The sequence below is a fragment of the Melopsittacus undulatus genome (genome assembly GCF_012275295.1).
Source record: "Melopsittacus undulatus isolate bMelUnd1 chromosome W unlocalized genomic scaffold, bMelUnd1.mat.Z SUPER_W_unloc_10, whole genome shotgun sequence".
Taxonomy (NCBI): domain Eukaryota; kingdom Metazoa; phylum Chordata; class Aves; order Psittaciformes; family Psittaculidae; genus Melopsittacus; species Melopsittacus undulatus.
Window position 1 is genome coordinate 265,143 of NW_022993943.1, and position 21,451 is coordinate 286,593.

A 21,451-nucleotide genomic window follows, 5' to 3' on the forward strand; every position below is an offset into this window, starting at 1 on the left:
CAATGCCCCACTAGTTCAAACCCAGCTACGACCCCCTCGCACTTTGAATCTAACCTGAAGCTCTGTGAGTGAGCTCTGCTAACTCTTGTCCTAGTACCCTTTTTCCCTGTTGGACAGGGTCTAAACAACTATCCTTTCCCACACATGAAACAATAGATTGATAGTCCTCCCTAGTCCACCATCCTTCAAGCCTTAGCATGTTTCTCTTGGGCTTGTCCCCAACAGGCCCAGTTAAATCCCCTCCCCCCTTCATATCTAGTTTAAAGCCCTGTCAATATTCAGTAGTCTCTGTTCAGAAAAGCAAAGGAATAAATTATGTTCATGACTAAGCTCTACTCAGCTCTGCAAGTTAAAACACTATCTAAAGAAATGGTCCCCACTTTCCTGTATTCAAACAAAACAGTGCCAAAGCTAAATGTTACACGCATGTCGATGCATGCATGTATAAAGAAAACAGAGATGACATTAAAGCCTCAATCGATTTAAATATACTATAAATCTATAAGAAAAAAGTAATGCAGAAAAAAAAGAATAAAATGAAAAAAGGACAGAGAGAGAAAAGAAGGGAAAAAGTAAGGTAGAGTAGGTAAAGAGAGAGGGAAGGAGGAAGAGAGGGAAGGAGGAAGGGAGGGAGGAAGAGAGGAAGGAAGAGAAAGGAAGGAAGGAAGGAAGGAAGGAAGGAAGGAAGGAAGGAAATCAAGGATGAAAAGGAAGATAAATGGAGGGAGGGAGGAAAAGGGAGGGAGGGAGGAAGGAAAAGGGAGGGCTGGAGGGAGGAAGGGAGGAAAATGGAGGGAGGGCAGAAAAGGGAGTGAGGGGGGGAGGGAGGGAGGAAAAGGGAGGGAGGGGGGGAGGAAGGGAGGAAGGGAGGAAGGAAGGAACACCTGTAATAGCTGGAACACTGGGCTCAATGAGAGCCTTGGTCATTTGCTATATCTTGTAGCCACCTTAGCAGAGCAGTATGATTCTCCTGGCAGATACGCTTGGCTGGTGCTTCAGTACTATCTTCCAAGAGAATGCCTCTCTTTGTTGCAGGTTCTCCAGTTCTAACCATGCTGTTTATTTCCTGTAGCCTCTGGAGGGGGGACGTAGAATTAATTTCTCATTATTGTGACTCCCTAAACATAAGGAGAACTTTTTTTACTTGCATTACAGTGGGATTACATACACTTTTGTTTCTGGAGATCTGCACTGCACAAAGTGCTTCCTGTGACAGACCATCCTTTTCAATCGCCATGCTGGTCTCTCCATTACCAGAATACTCTGTACTCCAATTCAAGTAGTTTTTTTGTTTCAACACATGTAGAGCTCAAAGGCCCTCCAACCCTAGTTGTGACTCTTATCTTACACCATAGGTACAACAGTTCCTATTAAGACTGAAAATACTTCTTAAGGAAGATTTCTTCTTTATTCTTGGTGCCCAGGGATGGTGGGATTCAGGCTATTACATGCTCCCCTTGTGAGTCCTCTCATGATCAGAGCTCGCTGGAAGATTTTTTTCCACACTAGGTAGGTAAGAGGGTGGAACTGTGCTTGGTGTTCTCTTTGGACACCAAGGAACCCCCCTGTCACCTGAAAGCAAAGGGTGCCATTGCCAGCCTTGAGCCTTTCACCTCTTTTGGTACAAAGAGTAACTTTTCAAAGTACACAGTACTCTTAGGCACCTGATTGCTTTACAACTTCTTAGATAGCTGAACTGGCAGTTGAAAGAGCATCAGGTGCTGTCCTGGTTTGAGCAGTAGCAGTCATTTTTCTCCTTCTTGGTAGCTGGTGCAGTGCTGTGTTTTGACTTTTGGGCTGGGAACTGTTGCTGATAGCGAGCATGTTTTGAATTACTGTTCAAATGTTTGGTTTGTCCAAGGCCTTTTCTGAGCTCATGCTCTGCCAGGGAGGAGGGGAGGCCGGAAGGAAGGAGAGACAGGACAGCTGACCCAGGCTAGCCAAAGAGGTATTCCATGCCATAGCACGTCATACCCAGGATGCAACCGAGAGAGACCCGGAAGGGCTGGAGCTCTGGGGGGATGGAGGAGGTATCGCTCGGTGCTCGGTTGGGCAGGGTGGGGTGAGTTATGGGTTGGTGGCTGGTGAGGTGTTGTATTCTCTTCACTTGTTATTGGCTGTATCATTATTATTTGTAGTAGTAATGGCAGTAGTGATTTGTGTTATGCCTTAGCTATTAAACCGTTCTTACCTCAATCTGTGGGGGCCACATTCTTTGGATTCTCCTTCCTAACTCTCCGGGAGTTGGGGGAGCAAGGGGGGGGAGTGAGTGAGCGAACTGTGCGGATTCGGTTTAAACCACAACAGGTGTGAAAGCACATGTTAGACTATGTAAACAGAATAGTGTGTGGCAAAAAGAAAAGGTAGAATTAAGGATTTATAAAAGCAAACTAAGACCCTTCAGTCTCACCTTAGATGTGCTGCTACTGAAGTAGTAGAATATTTTCTCTCGAGGAGAGAGCACAGACTCATTTTTGTGTGGTGAGATGTACACAAGGTGGTTGTGGGACAGGTGCACGCGGCGAGGGGAGCCCACCCACATGAACGGGTAGGGCGAGAGCGGAGGGGAGTCGGTCTGCAGAGAAAGGGAGAGAGAAAAATCAAACCGCAGTTGGCATCTGATCCTACAGCACAGCTTCTGTGAGATGGTCACCTTAAACTTGGTTCAGTTTTTCCCACTGCTGTCACACCATACATGTTTAGAACAGATGCAAGTTGTGTCATGTTATTTGGCCAGAACAGCGGTGCTTTTGGTTTTTATTTTTCATTTTCTTTCCTAATGCTGTCTGAGGCTGGCAGCTGACACTGCTCGGCGCTGTGTATTGCATACAGGAGGAAACAGAAAGTAGGTATGGACAATTCTTGGTGTTAGCAGCAGAGTGTGTCCTTGAGGTGAACTTGTCCTAAAAATATAAACCCTGGAGTTTGTTTGCAGTGGGGTTAGCTAAGAGCACTTCACTGTTGTAGGTACAGTAAAAAAAGATCTCGTAACAAACGAAAAGCACAGAATTTACTTACTGCATTTGAGGTGTATTTCAGGGCAAATTCTTTGACCTGCTCAATATAGATGTTGTTATAGAACTGTATGAGGTCCCCTTGCTCCTCCTCCTTGGTGTCGCTATTGGCCCCGGTCAGTCGGGTGGGGGGGTTACTTCTAGGGTGCAGAACAGGCAGTGTGCTGCTGGATCGCATCACAGGGCTGGAGTCTCTGCTCCCTGCAATGAGGAGCAGCTCCTGAGCTCAGCCACAGCTGCTTCACTTGCTCCAGGCACCTCCACCTGTTGTTCAGCCCCATAAAGCCACCGCCTTCCCCACCCTTAAATTGCAGCACAGTGAGCCTGAACATGGTGTCAGTATAAGCAATGCTGGCGTGGTTTCCTTAGCACCTCATCTTAGAGAGAAGCAGTATCAGCCTTGTTACAGACCAATGTGCTGCTGAGAACTTGTACAGAAACATGTTTGATTTCTATCATCTTACCAGACAAACTGCAAGTGGCTCTTCTGTATAAGCTCAGTTTCATCACACAGTAAGCAGAGATAAACCTCCACTTTTCAGGTATTCGTGCAGCACTTTTAACAGTAGCTCTTGTTGCCAACTGGCACCATTTCAGATTTGGAACAGTAGGCTTTTTCAGCTCATAGTATCTTGAAAACTTGTGGCAGGAATATACAGCATCACTTATTTGCTTTCCTTTATAAAGGTTAACTCAAGGAAAATGCGCCAAGGAAAGCCTCTGCAGAGCTGTTGGATTGGCTGAAGCAGATGTTATGGGTGCCTCATTTGTCTCTGTCTCTGAAGATAACCAGCTGCTGAAAAAGAAACTGCTACAGCTCCACAACTGTGGTAAGTAAAGGAGTACCTGTGAGCATGGGATACCACAGATTTCCTTCTTTTCTACAAAGATGTGTTCTTTGGTGTACAGACTGAGCTCCAAGAGCTGAGGCCAGCTACCATGGTAAACTCTGAAGGGAAGCGCATGTGGTGATGGATTCCAAACTGTCAAAGTGGGTGTAAGACTAACTTTTGAGTTATAGCAACTCTTATTTGGTATCAATACATTCTCAATTGTGTCCATGTTCAGCAAAGAAGGAACTGTTTGGGGTGGGGTGACACAAAATCCAACTCTTACTTTACACACACTGTTTTGGAAATGGAATTAAACCCAAACTCCTGGAATTGGGAATCACTCACTTCTTTCCTTGTTCCTCTCTTTACTTCTCTCTGTAGGTGAGTTCTGCTGGCCGCTGCTGTCACTGCTGCCACTGCTGCCAGAGCGTCATTGGCATCTCCTGCCTTTTACCAGGACACTCCGATATACCTGCAGGGAGAAAGAGGAGCACAGTGAAGGGAAGATGGTCAAGTAGGCAGCTACGTACTCAGGAAACAATAATCTGCATGATACATTGGCTTTTTAGAAACTTCACTGTGGTATCAAACTGTTGCTTACAGGGGAAAACAGAGCCTCCCAAGAGGAGTGTATCCAACAGGCACTGCTGCTGTGAATTTTTTTAGGTTTAGTCTAGCATGAAAAGCTTTCAGCAGTGCAGGATTTTGGATCAACTGCTGTCTGGTGAGGAGAATGGCTCATGGACTGTAGTCACTGAATACTAACTGTTCCTTCAGAAAGAGATCAATTCCTAATATAGACCCAAAGCATTTAATAAACCAGACACCACATTGTTGAATAAGATCTGTACTTACATGACTTTTAGCTTGTGGTTGTGTCTGATAGCAGCACATAATGTTCTGAAATGATCTGTCCTCCTTGGTGACCTAAGAGGAGATGGACAGAAAAGGATAACAGTTTTTCTGTGTTCATTTGTTTGGGGTGGTTGTCTGTAGTGTTTGGTTGGTTTGGGATTTTTGAGGAATTGTAATCTTTGGAACATTAAGTCTTAGGGAGGTGTTTTGTTGGTTTGGTAATTCACACCTTACCTTAGCCATTATGTAGATGGCGCACATCAGCAACTGATCCAAATGTCTATCCATCATGATTTCAGGACAGTGCACTAAGGAATACTCAAAACATGTCCAGATCTTTTTCCGCAGCTCATCAGATACATCGAGTTTGATGCAGAGATCTCTCAGGCGAACACTAGCTAAATGGTACACTTGTGGAAAGGGAGACTTGCTCAGGGCCCAGCAATACAGCTTTTCTCACCCAGCTCAAGAGCAGCTCAGATCTGCACATCCTGTAAAACTTGTGCAAATGATAAGCCAAAAGAATAATTTTTTTTTTAAATTTTTCTTACAAGAAACAGACATTCTCAGTTCTGGTATTGATTCTAAGAAAACATTTATTTAAATTAACCTTAAATTTGAGTTGTCCTGAGCACAGGAAGGGCACTGCACAGCTTAGAGCAACTGCTGTGTACTGGATAAACCAAAATGTCTCAAAGGTGAATTTCTTTCTTTTACAAAGCCTTAAAGAAAACAGACACCTTCAAGTACCTGCTAGCCAAATACATAATATACTTCACAACTTGTGGTCTGAGAGCCTACTCCTTTGCTAGTGAGAAGTTGCCTGCATAAGAAAAGTACTCTCCAGGTATGTGAATGAACAGACAAAAAGTATAGATTCACTTTGAAATGGAATATTCTTCTATTGGTAGTAATAATAATTACATGCCGCGGAACAGACTCAGTCAGAGACCCATATGATCAGACAAAAAGCCATTTATTGCAAAGCATTAACTCCCTATATACTATTGCTTACACACACCTACAGCAATTTGGCATATCATGATTGGATACTTGTCTTGAAGACCCTTAGTGACTAACATATAATTGGTTAAGCACAGGTGTGAGAACTTGACCTCGAATGCTTGCCAACAGTCCCCAGTTCTCATAACTCAGTGAATTCCAGCTTCTTCTTATCTTGCTTGCTTAAGCTTCCTCGGGCCTCCCATGGCCTTGCTGTATCCCTCAGCGTTATTCAGAGCTCATGTACCAAATATTCATTTTCCTGTGAGAACACTGTCTCCACATCTCCCCCTTTTTAGTTTTACTAAAAGTTTTTTACAATTTGGTATGTCTGCTCTGTCACTGCTTGACTTGTGTAACAGAACAACCCACTACTCTAGGTAGCATTATTTCAGTAAGACTGGTCTGATTTGAAGTCACTTGAAGTCACCTTTATAACATGTGGCATACCAGTGAATCCTACACACCATGTAACAGGATGGACTAATGGGGATTTAACAGATGTGCTCAGTATACTTGTCCATTACCCATGGTCACACATAATAGAACAGATATTACAAAGATTTCTGTCATTGCTGTTTCTTTATGTTGTTGAGTTCTGGGGCTTTGTATATTTCACTGGCAGCCAGTATGGTCCTGTTGATAGCTGTACACGGCTGGGCCTACCCTTTTCTCCTGGATAGCTCTCTGATAACAGCGGAGGCCATCCCTCACATGGCATGGCATGTGTCTCCACCACTCTACGCCTGCTGGGTTGCAGCCAGCAGCAGAGCTAAAGGTTCTTCTTGGTGGCAGACACAGAGGCCAACCTAGTCTTGCCCTTGACTGTGGTAGCAGGCATTTGGTCAATCTCAGTCCTTGAACCTTGTTGTCAATGCAGAGTTTCACCTGCTTCACCCAGTAACAAGTCACTACTACAGCAAAGCACACATAGATTTACATTAGCAGAGTAACTATCACTGAGTGCAGCAGCATGCTGAAGATGCCAATGGCAGTGAGGGACTAACCAAAGAAACTTCTTACCAGTGGAGTTCTCCCACCCTCTTAATTTGTTCCATTACCTGCTTTATAACACTACCATCATATTAGAATCTTTCTAGCTTTTACCTTAGCATTTTCTAGCAGCTGCTGCAAATTTGCATGTTCTAACATCTCTTTTACAAGTGAAAATTCCATACAATACCAGGTATAGTTTCTTATTAGCAACTGGCTAATAAATACAGGTGGTTTTATATGCAAAATCACAACCTCTAATAATAGCTACTTTACAAGCACACATATTCAAGCTGTTACTTTTCAGTTGCCCCCAAGTGATGTTTTGCAATCATTCATTTCTCTCTATCTCATTCTGCTTGGGGTTTTCACGGTCAGCTTCTGTAGATGATGCATCAAGTTCTTCCACTCATCTGTCCAGCTCATGGCAAGGCTTGACAAACTTTGCAGGCAGCCACCGTGGACCTCTAGGCAGGAGGACAGAAATATACCCCTTCCTCCGGGTTATCAGTTCTTGAGAAATAGGTTAAAGTGACTCCTTAAACCAGAAGCATTCTGATGCAAAGAGGATGTGAAGCAGCTGCAGAAGTAAACTGTACAGTGTTAACAGTCAAGTTTGCTGTAGCATTACCTTTTTTTTTTTTTGATTACACATGCAGAATCAAAAGCAATACTTTCTAACCCCTATGGCTCAGACCATATTGTCTGGAAAACAAGCCTGAAGCAATATACATCAAAACTACAGTCATTAATAACAGCTAGAGTGAGTTAATTATTTAGCATGCATAAAATTCTTACCCAATAGGTGTAAAAACTTTTACATGAACCCAACAACAAATCAAAACAAAACAAAAAAAATACACAGAACACTGTCTGCCCTCATCACACACACACACACTTGGGATCCCACAAGCACACTTCACCTAACTACAATATTTGAAACACAAAATCCAGACAATCATTACTGCCACTACACAGTCCCACATGCAGAACATGGCACAAGGACCTTGTGAAGACTATCAGGAAACTATCTCCGAGAACCATCATTGCAGTGCCAGGTGGCAGGCTCAACCTTAGCGGGCGTCCCCGCAGAGGCTCTGCCTCCCTCACATCGCATGAGGCTTGGGCTTTTATATTGACCAAAACACACACTCATTCCGACACAGGTGGCCAGCCTATGTTGGAAGAAGTTGCCAGCAATATCTATAAAGGTTTCCAAGGGTTGATAGAAACATGGACATACTTATATTTACCAACTTCTAGTACATGAGTATCACAGAGAGACTGTATCAAAGGAGTTGTATTTGGGGTCCAAACTCTACGGTCCAACACATTCTGCCCGTTACCCCTGATAAGAGCATACAAGAGACCTTCCCATCTCGGGTGGGAAGCACACACACCACGGGAAACTGTGCAATACATCTGCATCCCCCACCCATCTCACTTCTCCCTTTACAGCTGCCCATTTATCACGAGGATCTGGGGAATATAAATCAGGCTTCTTTTCCGGATGAATAGGCTCCAGGTCAAAAGCACCATCCAGGTCAGCATTGGCATTATCAGGTGTCAGAATCTCAGGAGCAGCAACAGCAAACTGATGAACGTGCACAGGCTCCTTGTCGGGGTCAATAGGATCTGAATCAAAAGGATCATCTTCATCCCCATCTTCAATCTTTGCAGCCATAGCGGCAACCAGCAGAGGTTCGGGGGGGGAGGGGCGGCGCTGAGCTCCATGATCTCATTTTTTGACTTTAACGTCTCTAAAACAGTTCTCCAAATAACTAACAAACTTTTCACAGCATCATTGCCTTTCGTGGCTGCATTCCACAGCTTAACTCCTGCCCCATTCCACAAGGAGATCTCAAGTCCAGTAAACTCATCAATCTCTGGGTAATGCGTCTTCGACCATTTCAACAATAACTTTAAGTCTGTCTCTTTAAAGGTTGCTCCATTCACCTTAAGAAGGACTGAAAACATCCATAAATCAGGGGCTTCTTCCTTAGTAATTTTCTCCCAAGTCTCGAGATTAGAAGCTTCGCCGACTCCCACAGTTAACTCCTTCTCCTTACTCCAGAGCAACAATCTTTTTAGCATAGCTTCATCATAGTCTGTCTCTCTCACAGAGAGGATATGTTGGAAGAGCTTAAGTATTACTTCTTCTTTACTTAACTGGTTTCCCATCCTTAAGCTCCCTTCCAACCATCCGGCTGCTCACCTTATTTGCACTGCGCAGTGTCTTCCGGGCTCACAAGGCTCCGATCCGAGGATTCCCTCCTCCGAGGCTTCTGCCTCCCGATCTTGGTCCAGCCAGATCGATTCCAGCCGATTTCTTCATGGCCCAGCGATTCACACCCTCTTCCGTTTCAATGTGAACTTATAGAGGGTCCCTGTTCGGGCGCCATTTGCCGCGGAATGGACTCAGTCAGAGACCAATATGATCAGACAAAAAGCCATTTATTGCAAAGCATTAACTCCTTATATACTATTGCTTACACACACCTACAGCAATTTGTCATATCATGATTGGATACTTGTCTTGAAGACCCTTAGTGACTAACATATAATTGGTTAAGCACAGGTGTGAGAACTTGACCTCGAATGCTTGCCAACAGTCCACAGTTCTCATAATTCAGTGAATTCCAGCTTCTTCTTATCTTGCTTGCTTAAGCTTCCTCGGGCCTCCCACGGCCTTGCTGTATCCCTCGGAGTTATTCAGAGCTCATGTACCAAATATCCATTCTCCTGTGAGAACACTGTCTCCACAATTACATATTTTAAAAATCACTGAAGACTTGCCAAAATACTAAGCAAAGCACAAATCAGACTGAAAATTACCTTTCTAAAGAAGAATGAAAGCGAGCCCATCTTCCGCGACCTGATGGACATGACAGTGGCAAAGGGCTGGGTTTGCCTTTGCTCTCCAGGGGAGATCTGCTGCACACTGACCTGGCTGGGAAACTGCAGCACAGCCCCCATCACCTGGGTGTTCAGGGTACCTGTGAGCGCCTGGGCACTGAGGGGCTGAATGGGGCCAGGGACAGCCTGAGCCTGGGTACCCCCATTTACCTGGACTGGGAAGAAAGTAATTCCTCCGTTTTCATTGACGATACTTATAATTTAAGGAAAAGAGTCTGAAATGAGAGCAAGTTGTGTGTGGGGTGTGTAGGTATTTCTGATTGGTTGTGGTTTTGTTTGGTTTGGGGTTTTTAAAGAATTCAGTATTTTATAAGCAACTAATTTTATTAGTTGCTTATAACTATATTTAGTACATTATATATGAAACTGTTTCATCAAAATACTTTTGGCTTTTCATCATAAGGAGACTAGAAGATAATGAAATTGAACAAAGTTTTTCATACTAATGTAACTTCCATCCAGTGCCAGAGTTCAGGAAGGCAGGCTGACTTGAAATAACTCAGTTCTATAAGGCAGATGTTGGCAGTCAAAATATCCTTGTATACATGTTCTATCTCTAACTTCTGCTCATCTATTCAAACAATTCTTCCCCAATTAGGAATCTTTTTTTTCTCCACTGGTATACTGTTCCCCCTTCCTCCTTACTGTGCCCTAATACTCTGATGGGAGCAAGCCCCAATAATGCTACAGTAGCTTTCTCTCACCTTGTACTGGTATTGTCACAGTTTGCCCGTTTTTGGCAGTTACAATGGCAGTTGCCACTGTAACCAGTGTCTGGCCAGGCACTGGGATTACTGACATCACTTCGGGATTCATGTTCTGCACAGGCACCATATTCACCACAGGCTGTTGGGAAACTCTTACTGGAGTGCTGCTGTCAGAGTTATTGTTATCAGCAAACAGCTTCCTCCTTGTTGGATTGGCTGTAGGAGAGCTATATCTGTCATACAGGGTGGTTGAAAGGGATGAAAGGCCTGTGCATTGAGAAACAACACACACACATATATATTTAACTCTTGATGTATAACCCCATATTATAAAACTACATGAGAGAAATCTAAGGAGTACAAAACATGTCATGACCAGCTATTCATGTCTACATTTGTGCCTTACAGATTGCTTTTAGAGATTACTTAATCTCAAATAATACTGTTTCATGTTTTTCTAAGCTAATATATTATGTTTTATTTTTCAGAGAACAAGTTTAAGACTTCATATATGTCATGGTTTAAACTAAATCTGCACAGTTCGCTCACTCACTCCCGGAGTCCCACACACTCCTTTGTTCCCCCCCCCCCACCTTCCCACTCCCAGAGGGATGGGGAGGAGAGCCAGAGGAATACAACTCCCACGGATTGAGGTAAAATCAGTCCAGCAATTAAGGTAGTTATACAAATCACTACTGCTACCACTAACAAATCAATGTTAGAGGAAATAAACAGGGAGAGAGAATGCGATACCACCCGTCGAAACGAGCCCAGCCCGGAAGAGAGAGCTAACCCATCCCCTCCTGGCCAGCTTCCAGTTCTCTCTCAGAGCCCAGCCCGGAGGATTGTTAACCCCTTCCCTTCCAACCAGCTTCCAGTCCCCTCCCCGAGCAGGACGTGCTGTGGTATGGAATACCTCCCCGACTAGCCCAGACCAGGCGCCCTATCTCTCCCTCCTCCCTGGCAGAGCATGAGCTACTGCTGAACCCATGACAATATAACTAAATATATAAGTGGAGCTCTGATTTTGGTGTAACAGTAAAGCAAACTGTTCGAGTGCTACCAATGAGAACTTAACTACTGTGTGCTTAAGTATTAACATATGTATACAGACATACATGCTGTTCATATAGCTTCCTGAAAACAGCATTTTGTGCATGCTGAAATTAACGAATGCATCACACATCTGACTTAACTATGTGAGTTGCAATAGAAATACCATGTAAAGATGTTTGCAGTTAACTGTACCTTGACATTAAAGCAGCTTCTTTACTGTACACCACTTAGATGAAAAATTAAAGCCATGGTCTAAGAAGTGTAAGTATGTTATACTTTTAAAAGTCTCACCTTTCCCTGGTTCTCCAGTTTCAGTGCGGAACTCATTTATTCGTCTTGGTGTCAATGGAAAACCCACAACACTGTTCCCAGCAGATCTCTCAAAATACTGAGGTGGTATTACCTACAATATTCATACTGTTATTAGAGTGTCTGTATCAGAGTGACTACATAAAAGCTTCTACACTACAGAATTTTGAATAGCACGACTATAGAAAAAAAAGAACACTGAAAAACTTAACATCAGCCTAACTAAAACTTCGTAGCCATTGTCCTACTTGGGTAGATAGAATACTGTAACAATCTTCCTGTGACTACAATTAAAAGTCTGCTTTTTTATCCCATTTCCTTGCCTAGTAATCTTCTCAAGCACAAGTGACTAGTCCAAATCATCCCTGCTTATCCTTTTTGTTCCCTGTTCAACCATGCTGTGCAACTACTGGATGATAATCACCTCAGCTGCATGTCTCCATTGTGTCTGTCTGTCCTGGGTTCAGCAGTAGCAGTCACTTTTTCTCCTTCTTAGTAGCTAGTGCAATGCTGTGTTTTTGACTTTCAGCCTGGGAATAACACTAATAACACACTGATGTTTTGAGTTGTTTCTAAGTAATGTTTACTCTGATCAAGGACTTTCTCAGTCTCATGTTCTGCCAGGGAGGAGGGGAGTCCGGGAGGGAGCAGAGACAGGACACCTGACCCTAACTAGCCAAAGGGGTATTCCATACCACAGCACATCATGCCCAGTATATAAACTGGGAGAGTTACCTGGAAGGCCCAAATTACTGCTCATGTAGGGCTGGGTATCGGTTGGTGGGTGGTGAGCAACTGTATTCTCTCCCCTTGTTACTTTCCTTATCATTATTATTATTATTGGTGGTAGTAGTAGTAGTGGTTTGTATTATACCTTAGTTACCGGACTGTTCTTATCTCAACCCATGGGAGTTACATTCTTTTGATTCTCTTCCCCATCCCTCTGGGAGTGAGGGGAGGAAGAAGGGGGGAGTGAGTGAGCAGCTGCATGGTTATGGGTTACTGGCTGGGCTTAAACCATGACACTGTCCCTGCAGCACACTACAGTTCCTGTGTCCTCTAAACTGAGCACCTTGTAGGGTGAAACTAAGATTTAAAAATGTAGAGCCTCTTCTTCAGAGTATAACATCTCCTCTCTACTGTCCTGTCTGATGAGAAAAACTATGTAAAGCAGAAAGAAGTTCTCACCTCTTCACAAGCAGGAACCTTGTTTTCATTATCCCTGATTCTGTCCCACAGTATGGATTCCTGTTTCCATGCCATGCTTTCCAAGATCTGCTCCTCAATATGATTAAGGTGTTTTACTACTTCTGACAAAGGCCATCCTCTGCTCTGATGAAAACTTCAATTACCTGCAAGGTGGATAATTATGATCAACATAGTGTACTTGTTTCATAGATTGTTTCTCACAGAAAGAGCTAATTCCTGATTTTCAAGGAAGAGATTATTAGCAACATGAAGGCTGCATCACTATGCCTCAATCGGATGCTGCCTTCTGCCTTCATCAGAAGACAGATATTTGTATCTTTCTAAACAAACATATCGAGCTGCAACATTAGTTCATGATACAATGATAATCCAGCAGTTACTACACGGATACTGCTCCTCAAACTGCTAGCACTATTAGATTCCTAAATATCCAAGACACACCCCAGAAAAACAGACACTTGTGTAATACTTTTTTCAATACAAAACAGGGCAAAGCTGAGCATGAAGGGTTAGTGTGTACATTAACATGACTTACTCATGATTGGATAAGCATTTCTAGCTATCAAACACTTTACCTTATCAAAATTATAAACTGGAATGTCAAATATTTCAGGGATGAATGGCAAGTTTCCAGGTGGCTTGTATGTGAAGGTAATGATCTCAAGGCAACATGCCAGTAGTGATCGATGAAACACATCCTGCTCCAGTATTGACTGCAAGAGTTGCAAATTTTATTGTTTAATTTATAGTGCAACTATAAAACAATAAAATATTTTTTATTCTGCCTCAACAGCAAGATTACCAAGCTTATTAAAAGAGATGTTATTTGATAAAAGGCAGAACAGACTCCAAAATGAGCCATCTTCACTCGTTAAAAATCTCATGTATCTTGTCGTTACACACAAACGAGTCCAAGTACACTTTTTAGAATCACAGAATAGTTAGAGTTGAAAAGGACCTTAAGGACATCTAGTTCCAACTCCCCTGCCATAGTCAGGGAAACTTCACACTAAACCATGTCAACCAAGGCTTCATCCAACCTGGTCTTGAACACAGCCAGGGATGGAGTCATTCACAACTTCCCTGGGCAACCCATTCCAGTGCCTCACCACCCTTACAGTAAAGAACTTCTACCTTATATTCAGTCTAAACTTCCCCTGTTTAAGTTTTCACCCGTTACCCCTTGTCCTATCACTACAGTCCCTAATGAATAGTCCCTCCCCAGCATCCCTGTAGGCCCCCTTCAGATACTGGAAGGCTGCTATGAGGTCTCCACGTAGCCTTCTCTTCTCCAGGCTGAACAGCCCCAACTTTCTCTGCCTGTCTTCATACGGGAGGTGCTCCAGTCCCCTGATCATCCTCGTGGCCCTCCTCTGGACTTGTTCTAACAGTTCCATGTCCTTTTTATGTTGAGGACACCAGAACTGCACACAATACTCTAAGTGAAGTCTCATGAGAGCAGAGTAGAGGGGCAGGATCACCTCCTTTGACCTGCTGGTCACCCTCCTTTTGATGCAGCCCAGGATATGGTTGGCTTTCTGGGCTGCAAGCACACACTGCTGGCTCATGTTCAGTTTGTCATCGACCAACACCCCCAAGTCCTTCTCCGCAGGGCTGCTCTGAACCTCTTCTCCACCCAACCTGTAGCTGTGCCTGGGATTGCTCCAACCCAGGTGTAGGACCTTGCACTTGTCATGGTCAAACTTCATAAGGCTGGCATCAGCCCACCTCACAGGCGTGTCAAAGTCCTTCTGAATGGCATTCCTTCCCTCCAGTGTATCAACAGAACCACACAGCTTGGTGTCATCAGCAAACTTGCTGAGGGCGCACTCAATCCCACTGTCCATGTTGCCAAGAAAGATGTTGAACAAGACCAGTTCCAACACCAATCCCTGAGGGACACCACTCGTTACGGGTCTCCAGCTGGATATTGAGCCATTTATCACAACTCTTTGAGTGTGGACATCCAGCCAATTCTTTATTCACAGAGTGGTCCATCTAAAAAATTGATGTCTCTCCAATTTAGAGACAAGGATGTCATGTGGGACAGTGTCGAAGGCTTTGTACAAGTCCTCAACTGCTCTACCCCTGTCCATCAGTTCCGTAGCCCCATTGTAGAAGGCCACCAAATTGGTCAGGCAGGATTTTGCCTTACTGAAGCCATGCTGGCTGTCACCAACCACCTTATTCTTTTTCATGTGACTTATCATGCCTTCCAGGAGAATCTGCTCCAAGATTTTGCCAGGCACAGAGGTGAGACTGACTGGTCTGTTATTCCTGGGGTCATCCATTTTCCCCTTCTTGAAAACTGGGGTTATATTACCCTTTTTCCAGTCATCGGGAACTTCACCTGACTGCCATGATTTTTCAAATATGATGGACAACGTATCATTCAATGCCCCTACAGGCTTTGTTTCAGAGATTTACCCTAATTTTACAGAGCTGTATATTCTTCTCTACAGCTGGTTTCCTTTTCTGTAGGTCCAACTTTAGAAATGAGGTACAATTTGATTAGTTTTCCTTACAGATAAGTCAGTGTCTCCCAGTCTCCTCCTCTCTTGCTCAAAGACAGACTCTAAGACCTTGTAGTACAGCACCTCAGCATGAAAAAAAATGCTTACTAGCAACATCTGCAGGAAATTTAAAAAGAAACAATACTGAGAAATGCAATAAAAGAATTACATTCTATATATTAAGCAACAAAGATACAACTATTTAGTAACCTGTGTGGATTTCTGTGCTACTGTGTCTACAATACTTCAGGACTAAACAAGTTAATTTAAAATAAACGTAGGAATCTCTCTCCTGTGCTGCACTGACTCCTGCATGCAGAGCAGAATAACTTATTAATGAAACCAGATTTTGATGATGACACCATCTATAAGAACAATCCCTAACATTGCTCTAATATACATATTTCAAGTTCAGAAAATATGTTGGAAAATATTTTGAAATGAATAGAACTTGACACAGGGTTTTTAAAGACTACAATTAATTTCAGTACTGTCACATAAAACCATGCAATCACAATTTTTCTTATATTTGATGGAAAAAGTGTTCCCCTTAACAGCGCTTTTCATTTTGCTTTCGTAGAACTGAAAGCATCCTCAACTTCCAGCAATTTAAGCTAAGGCTGGTGATAAATTTGTATGCAGGACTGAAATTTGCTGAGTCCTAAGAATACAGGAAAACACAAACATAACAGAAGACACACTTGTGCAGAAGCATAACCTCTTATTACAAGTACTTACAGGTATTTTAATTTTTATCCATATAAGTAAAATATTTCCCACCTTTGAAAAAATTACAGAATTCTACTTCAGACTGCATGCTCTGGAAGTATACTTCATGCATTTCTTTTACTCTCTTGGCAATAGATTGAGAAGGATCTCTGGAACATGCCCTGAAAATAAAAACATTGCCAACATACTATTCCTACTAAGACAAAAAAACCCAGAAACAAACAGATTGATATGCTGGAGGGAAGGAATGCCATTCAGAGTGACCTCTGAGATGGGTCAATGCCAACCTCATGAAGTTCAACCAAGCCAAGTGCAAGATCCTACAACTGAGTTGGAACAATCCCAGGCACAGCTACAGGTTGGGTGGAGAAGAGATTCAGTGCAGCCCTGGGGAGAAGAACTTGGGAGTGTTGGTCAATGAGAAAATGAACATGAGCCAGCAGTGTGCACTCACAGCTCAGAAAGCCAACCATATCCTGGGCTGTATCATTTATTTAGACAAATGTGTCTAAATAAAGAGAACAACGTATTTTATATTTAAATATCTGAGTCCTATTTTACTCCAGAAACTTTCAAATCTTAGTGTTCATCATTAACATTTGTTATTAAAACTATTTTAAAGAATAGGATTATTTGGTAGCTAAACATCAAACCCACCTGAGTATGTGCTCCAGATTTTCACTGGGGGCATTTTTCAGTCCTGCCAGCATCGTGTGAAGGCGACACAAGCTGTATGTTGCCATGGAAACAGGTGTCACATATGAGTTGATCTCTTTAATATACTTGCGGCCGGTAAGTGGGGTTGTAATACTGAGTGATTTGGACTAACAAGTCAAAAAAATAAGCATGTAACTATGCACTGCTATAAAATTTAGACACAAGTCATAACCACAGAAGTGTCAGTCTGTAGAATTCTTACCCTGTGTTATGATACATGCCTGGAAAAAATGGCTGGGAATCAAACAGCCCAAACTAGTGATGTCTCAGAAAACAGCCCCCAATGACATATGTGTCTGTATTGAACAGTACTATATAAACATATGAACAGGGAGGATGTGACTTCACAGTTGAGGGACGATCTGTCTGATTTATCTAGCTCCTCACATGTGCCAACACGCGTTTCAGCTATTAACAAAAGGCGTCCTATTGCTCGAGAGAGAAAATATATAAGATACACACCACAGGCCACCCTATGGTTTTACCTGCGGGATCACGGAGAAGACATGACAAAGGGGATGGTGTCGTGGTTTAAACCAAGTCCCCCAACTCCCGGAGAGTTAGGAAGGAGAATCCAAAGAATGTAGCCCCCACAGGTTAAGATAAGAACGGTTTAATAGCTAAGGCATAACACAAAATCACTACCACCATTTACTACTACAAATAATAATGATACAGCAAACAACAAGCGAAAAGAATACAACACCCCACCAGCCACCAACCCATAACTCACTCCACCCTGCCCGGCCGAGCACTGCATGCTCCCTCCTCCATCTTTCTTCAGAGCTCTACCCCTCCAGCTCTCTCTCTCCCAGTATGCATCCTGGGCATCACATGCTATGGTATGGAATACCTCATTGGCTAGCCTGGGTCAGGTGGCCTGTCTCTCCTTCCTCCCGGACTCCCCTCCTCCCCGGCAGAACACATGCCTTGAACAAAAGGCACTTGAACGAAAACAAAGGCCTTGAACAAAAACACCCTCAAAACATGCTCACTATCAAGCAACTATTCCCAGCCCAGAAGTCAAAACACAGCACTGCACCAGCTACAAGAAGGAGAAAAATGACTGCCACGGCTGAACCCATGACAGATGGAAAACCTACTTCAGCCTTGGAGGAACGTGTGAGTGCATTGAAGAGAGGAGAAAGGGCCAAGACTGATCGCTCCATGAGAGCTGCAGCTTCAGTCTCTGGTGAACAGGTTCCCAGATGGAGCGGAAGAGCTGATTTTACTCCAGCTCCTGTGATAAAGAAGAATAATCCCTTTCAACACGACTTAGGTGTCCAAGATTGTGACAACGATGACTATTAGAGGGGCCCTGCCTCCAGCCAGGTGGAGGTAGGGGACAATCATATTTACTGGACTGTGTGGATCAAATGGCCTGGCACATCGGCCCCACAGAAGTATAAGGCTCTAGTTGATAGCGGTGCACAGTGTACCCTGATGCCATCGAACTGTCAAGAGGTGGAACCCATCTATATTTCTGGAGTGACAGGAGGGTCCCAAGAGTTGACTGTACTAGAGGCTGAAATTAGCCTGACTGGGAAGAAATGGCAAAAGCACCCCATTGTGACTGGTCCAGAGGTTCCATGCATCCTCGGCATGGACTACCTCAGGAGAGGGTACTTCAAAGACCCAAAAGGGTACCAATGGGCTTTTGGTATTGCTGCTTTGGAGACTGAGGAAATTGAGCAGCTGTCCATCTTGCCTGGTCTCTCAGAGGATCCTTCTGTTGTGGGGTTGCTGAAAGTCGAAGAACAACAAGTGCCAATTGCGACCACAACAGTGCACCGGCGGCAATATCGCACCAATCGAGACTCCCTGATTCCCATCCATAATCTGATCCGTAGACTGGAGAGGCAGGGAGTGATCAGCAGGACCCGCTCACCTTTTAATAGCCCCATATGGCCAGTGCGAAAGTCTAACGGAGAGTGGAGACTAACAGTAGACTATCGTGGCCTGAATGAAGTCACACCACCAGTGAGTGCTGCCATGCCGGACATGTTAGAGCTGCAATATGAATTAAGAGTCAAAGGGAGACAAGTGGTATGCCATGATTGATATTGCCAATTGTTGGGGGTCGAGCATGGGCGCTTTAACAGGCTTGCAGCAAGCTGTGAGAAAGTGAGCCTCTGACCCCAGGCTGGAAGAGGAAGCATCAAGGTCAGCAAAACAGGAGAGCAATAACAAGATGCCAGAAGCATGATGTAACGCTAAGCTGAAGCGAAGGTGTGAAACCAATCAGGAGAGGCAAAGTGGAGCGTGTACCTCTCGCGGGCAAAGTGAAGTAGCCAATCAAGTAGTGCGTGATTGCGTGTGGGACAGTATATTAAGAGCAGCCTTGTAATCAATAAACGGAGCATTTTGTGAATCTACATCGTGTCGGTGTTTTCTCCCCTCCACCTGGCCGCGGCATTCTGGTGACCCCGACGTGATACCAGGAGAGAGAGAGACCGCGGACGAGAGAAGGTGGAGATCCCGGCTGCCCGAGAGAGGCAGGCTGCCCGAGAGAGGCAGGAAAAGAGCTCAAATTACGTGGCCACGGCTGACCGGTGAGTCAGGCAGACTGCGGTCTGGTTCGGGATGGGTTCTGCTGTATCAGCGATAGAAAAGGCTTCGATAGAGGGATTGCTATGCGTAGCGAAGAAAACAGGGTACTCGATACCCCGACAGGAACTTGTGGACCTTTTGTTTTGGTTTCTGAAAAGGGGGTTGTTAGAAAATACGGCACAGTTATTTTCCAAAGATCTATGGCGTAAGATAGGAGAAGAATTGTGGGAGAGCGTTCAGACAGAGCATAAAGGGGCGAAGGAATTAACACGCACTTACCGCTCCATTAAGCTCATGATTGATCAAATGCATGCAGAGGCGGAAATCGCAGCTGCGTCGAAGGGTGCCTTGAGTGAGAGTACGAAAAACTCGGACTTGGGGGAAACGGACTTAATCGAGTGGGGCCCCCTCCCTGATCCAGTGCCCCCCCGTACCTCTCCTGAAAAAACAAAAATTGCTGCACCAGTGCATAAGAAGGGGGAGTTTGATGACTTAATTATCCCCTGGGACCCCTCAGATGAGTTGCCCACGCAACCATCTGCACCCCCTGAGCCAGAACCTATGGAGGTAGTGCCCGAAAATGTACCTTTGCCGTGTGAGGACGATGACGCACTACAAAAAGAATCGCCTTACGCTGAACTTGTGCAAGAACTAAGGCAACAGCGCCACCAAATGGCAAGGTCAATGATAGCTGTGAAAAATTTAGACAAGGATGGTGATACGGGTAAAAAGAAAGAAATGTATAAAAAAGCCATGGAGGCAATTAAAGAAGGAATCAAGAATATTGAAAGACAGTTGGACCAAAAGGAGAAATTAGACGCCGGGGGACGAGAAGGGATCAAGAGGGCAATTAGACAGGGAAAGCTAACGATTAAAGAAGGTCATGAAAAAATAAAACGCTTGTATGGAGCAGGGGAAGGATTAACAGAAAAAGAAAAAAGAGACTTACAGGATGATTTAGATGAAGGAATGTTAGAGGATGAGAGGGCAAAGGGGTATATCCCTAAAAGAGTAAACGAATATATCCCTACAGATCATTCTTTTGACATGGGGCGGAGATGGAAAGGAGTTATCACACAAGCTAATTTGAGTGGGGAGGTTACTTTAGAACCATTAATATCTGCTCCAGTACGGGCCACACAGAATGGAGCAGAATGGACACCTTTAGACTGGAATTTGGTCTCAAAATTACAACAAAGTGTTATGGCCTACGGAGCCACTAATTCGGCTGTACGGAGACAGATGACAGCCTTTATGAAATACCAGGAGCTTGTTCCTGCCGATATTAGATTGCTTATGGAAACTCTCCTGGGGGCTACGGCTTTTACAATGTTTCTGGTAAAGTGGCAGGAACGCTTAGAGCTAAAACAACTAGACAATGTCTATTTACCAGACGGGGATCCACTGAAATATGCTACTTTGGAAATGTTAATGGGCAGTGGGAGATATATAGATCCACAACGACAAGCAGCTCTTCCTCCTCGGGTGCTTTCACAAAGTAAGGCTGCTGCCCTAGAAGCTTTTAGTGCCTTACCGAAAATGGGGAAACCAAACCCTCCCTATTTACAGATAAAACAAGGGGATGACGAATCGTTTTTGACTTTTATGGATCGAGTGAGAGACTCAATTGACAGCAACCCCGATATAGACCCAGAGATTAAAACACCCTTGTTAAAGGAAGTTGCTACCCAGAATGCTAATGCAACATGCAAAAGGCTTATTGCTACCTTGCCCCAAGGCGCATCTTTAGTTCAAATGATTGATATTTGTTCAAGAGCACCCTTGGAGGAGGAAAAGCAGCAGGCTAATATACATGCCGTCGCTTTAGCGACTGCCCTTAAACACGGGGGGTTGGGAAAAGGAGACAATGGCCCTTAGGAGGGGACAATGCTATCAATGTGGACAGATGGGACATTTGAAAAAGCATTGTCCTCTCAAAGGGAAAAAGGAATTCTCAAAACCGTCTGCAAATATATGTAACCGTTGTGATAAGTTTGGTCATAAAGCTGCAGATTGCAAGTCCCGATTTAAGAAGGACGGAACACCGC

At 44.0% G+C, this 21,451-nt stretch overlaps 1 protein-coding gene across 1 annotated transcript in view; it reads right to left on the reverse strand.

Moving 5' to 3' along the window:
* Window positions 1-907: 907 nt before the first annotated feature.
* The window catches only part of LOC117438202 (retinoblastoma-like protein 2), a 58,271-nt gene continuing 37,727 nt past the window's right edge, over window positions 908-21,451 (reverse strand). The window contains 18 exon segments of the mRNA XM_034073693.1: window positions 908-1,075; window positions 2,411-2,575; window positions 3,019-3,215; window positions 4,193-4,319; window positions 4,703-4,774; window positions 4,937-5,112; window positions 9,523-9,806; window positions 10,302-10,587; window positions 11,668-11,779; window positions 12,874-12,998; window positions 13,001-13,037; window positions 13,470-13,607; window positions 15,420-15,506; window positions 15,508-15,524; window positions 16,188-16,297; window positions 16,794-16,960; window positions 19,683-19,750; window positions 19,838-19,842. Coding sequence (XP_033929584.1) covers window positions 908-1,075; window positions 2,411-2,575; window positions 3,019-3,215; window positions 4,193-4,319; window positions 4,703-4,774; window positions 4,937-5,112; window positions 9,523-9,806; window positions 10,302-10,587; window positions 11,668-11,779; window positions 12,874-12,998; window positions 13,001-13,037; window positions 13,470-13,607; window positions 15,420-15,506; window positions 15,508-15,524; window positions 16,188-16,297; window positions 16,794-16,960; window positions 19,683-19,750; window positions 19,838-19,842 — 2,341 coding nt within the window.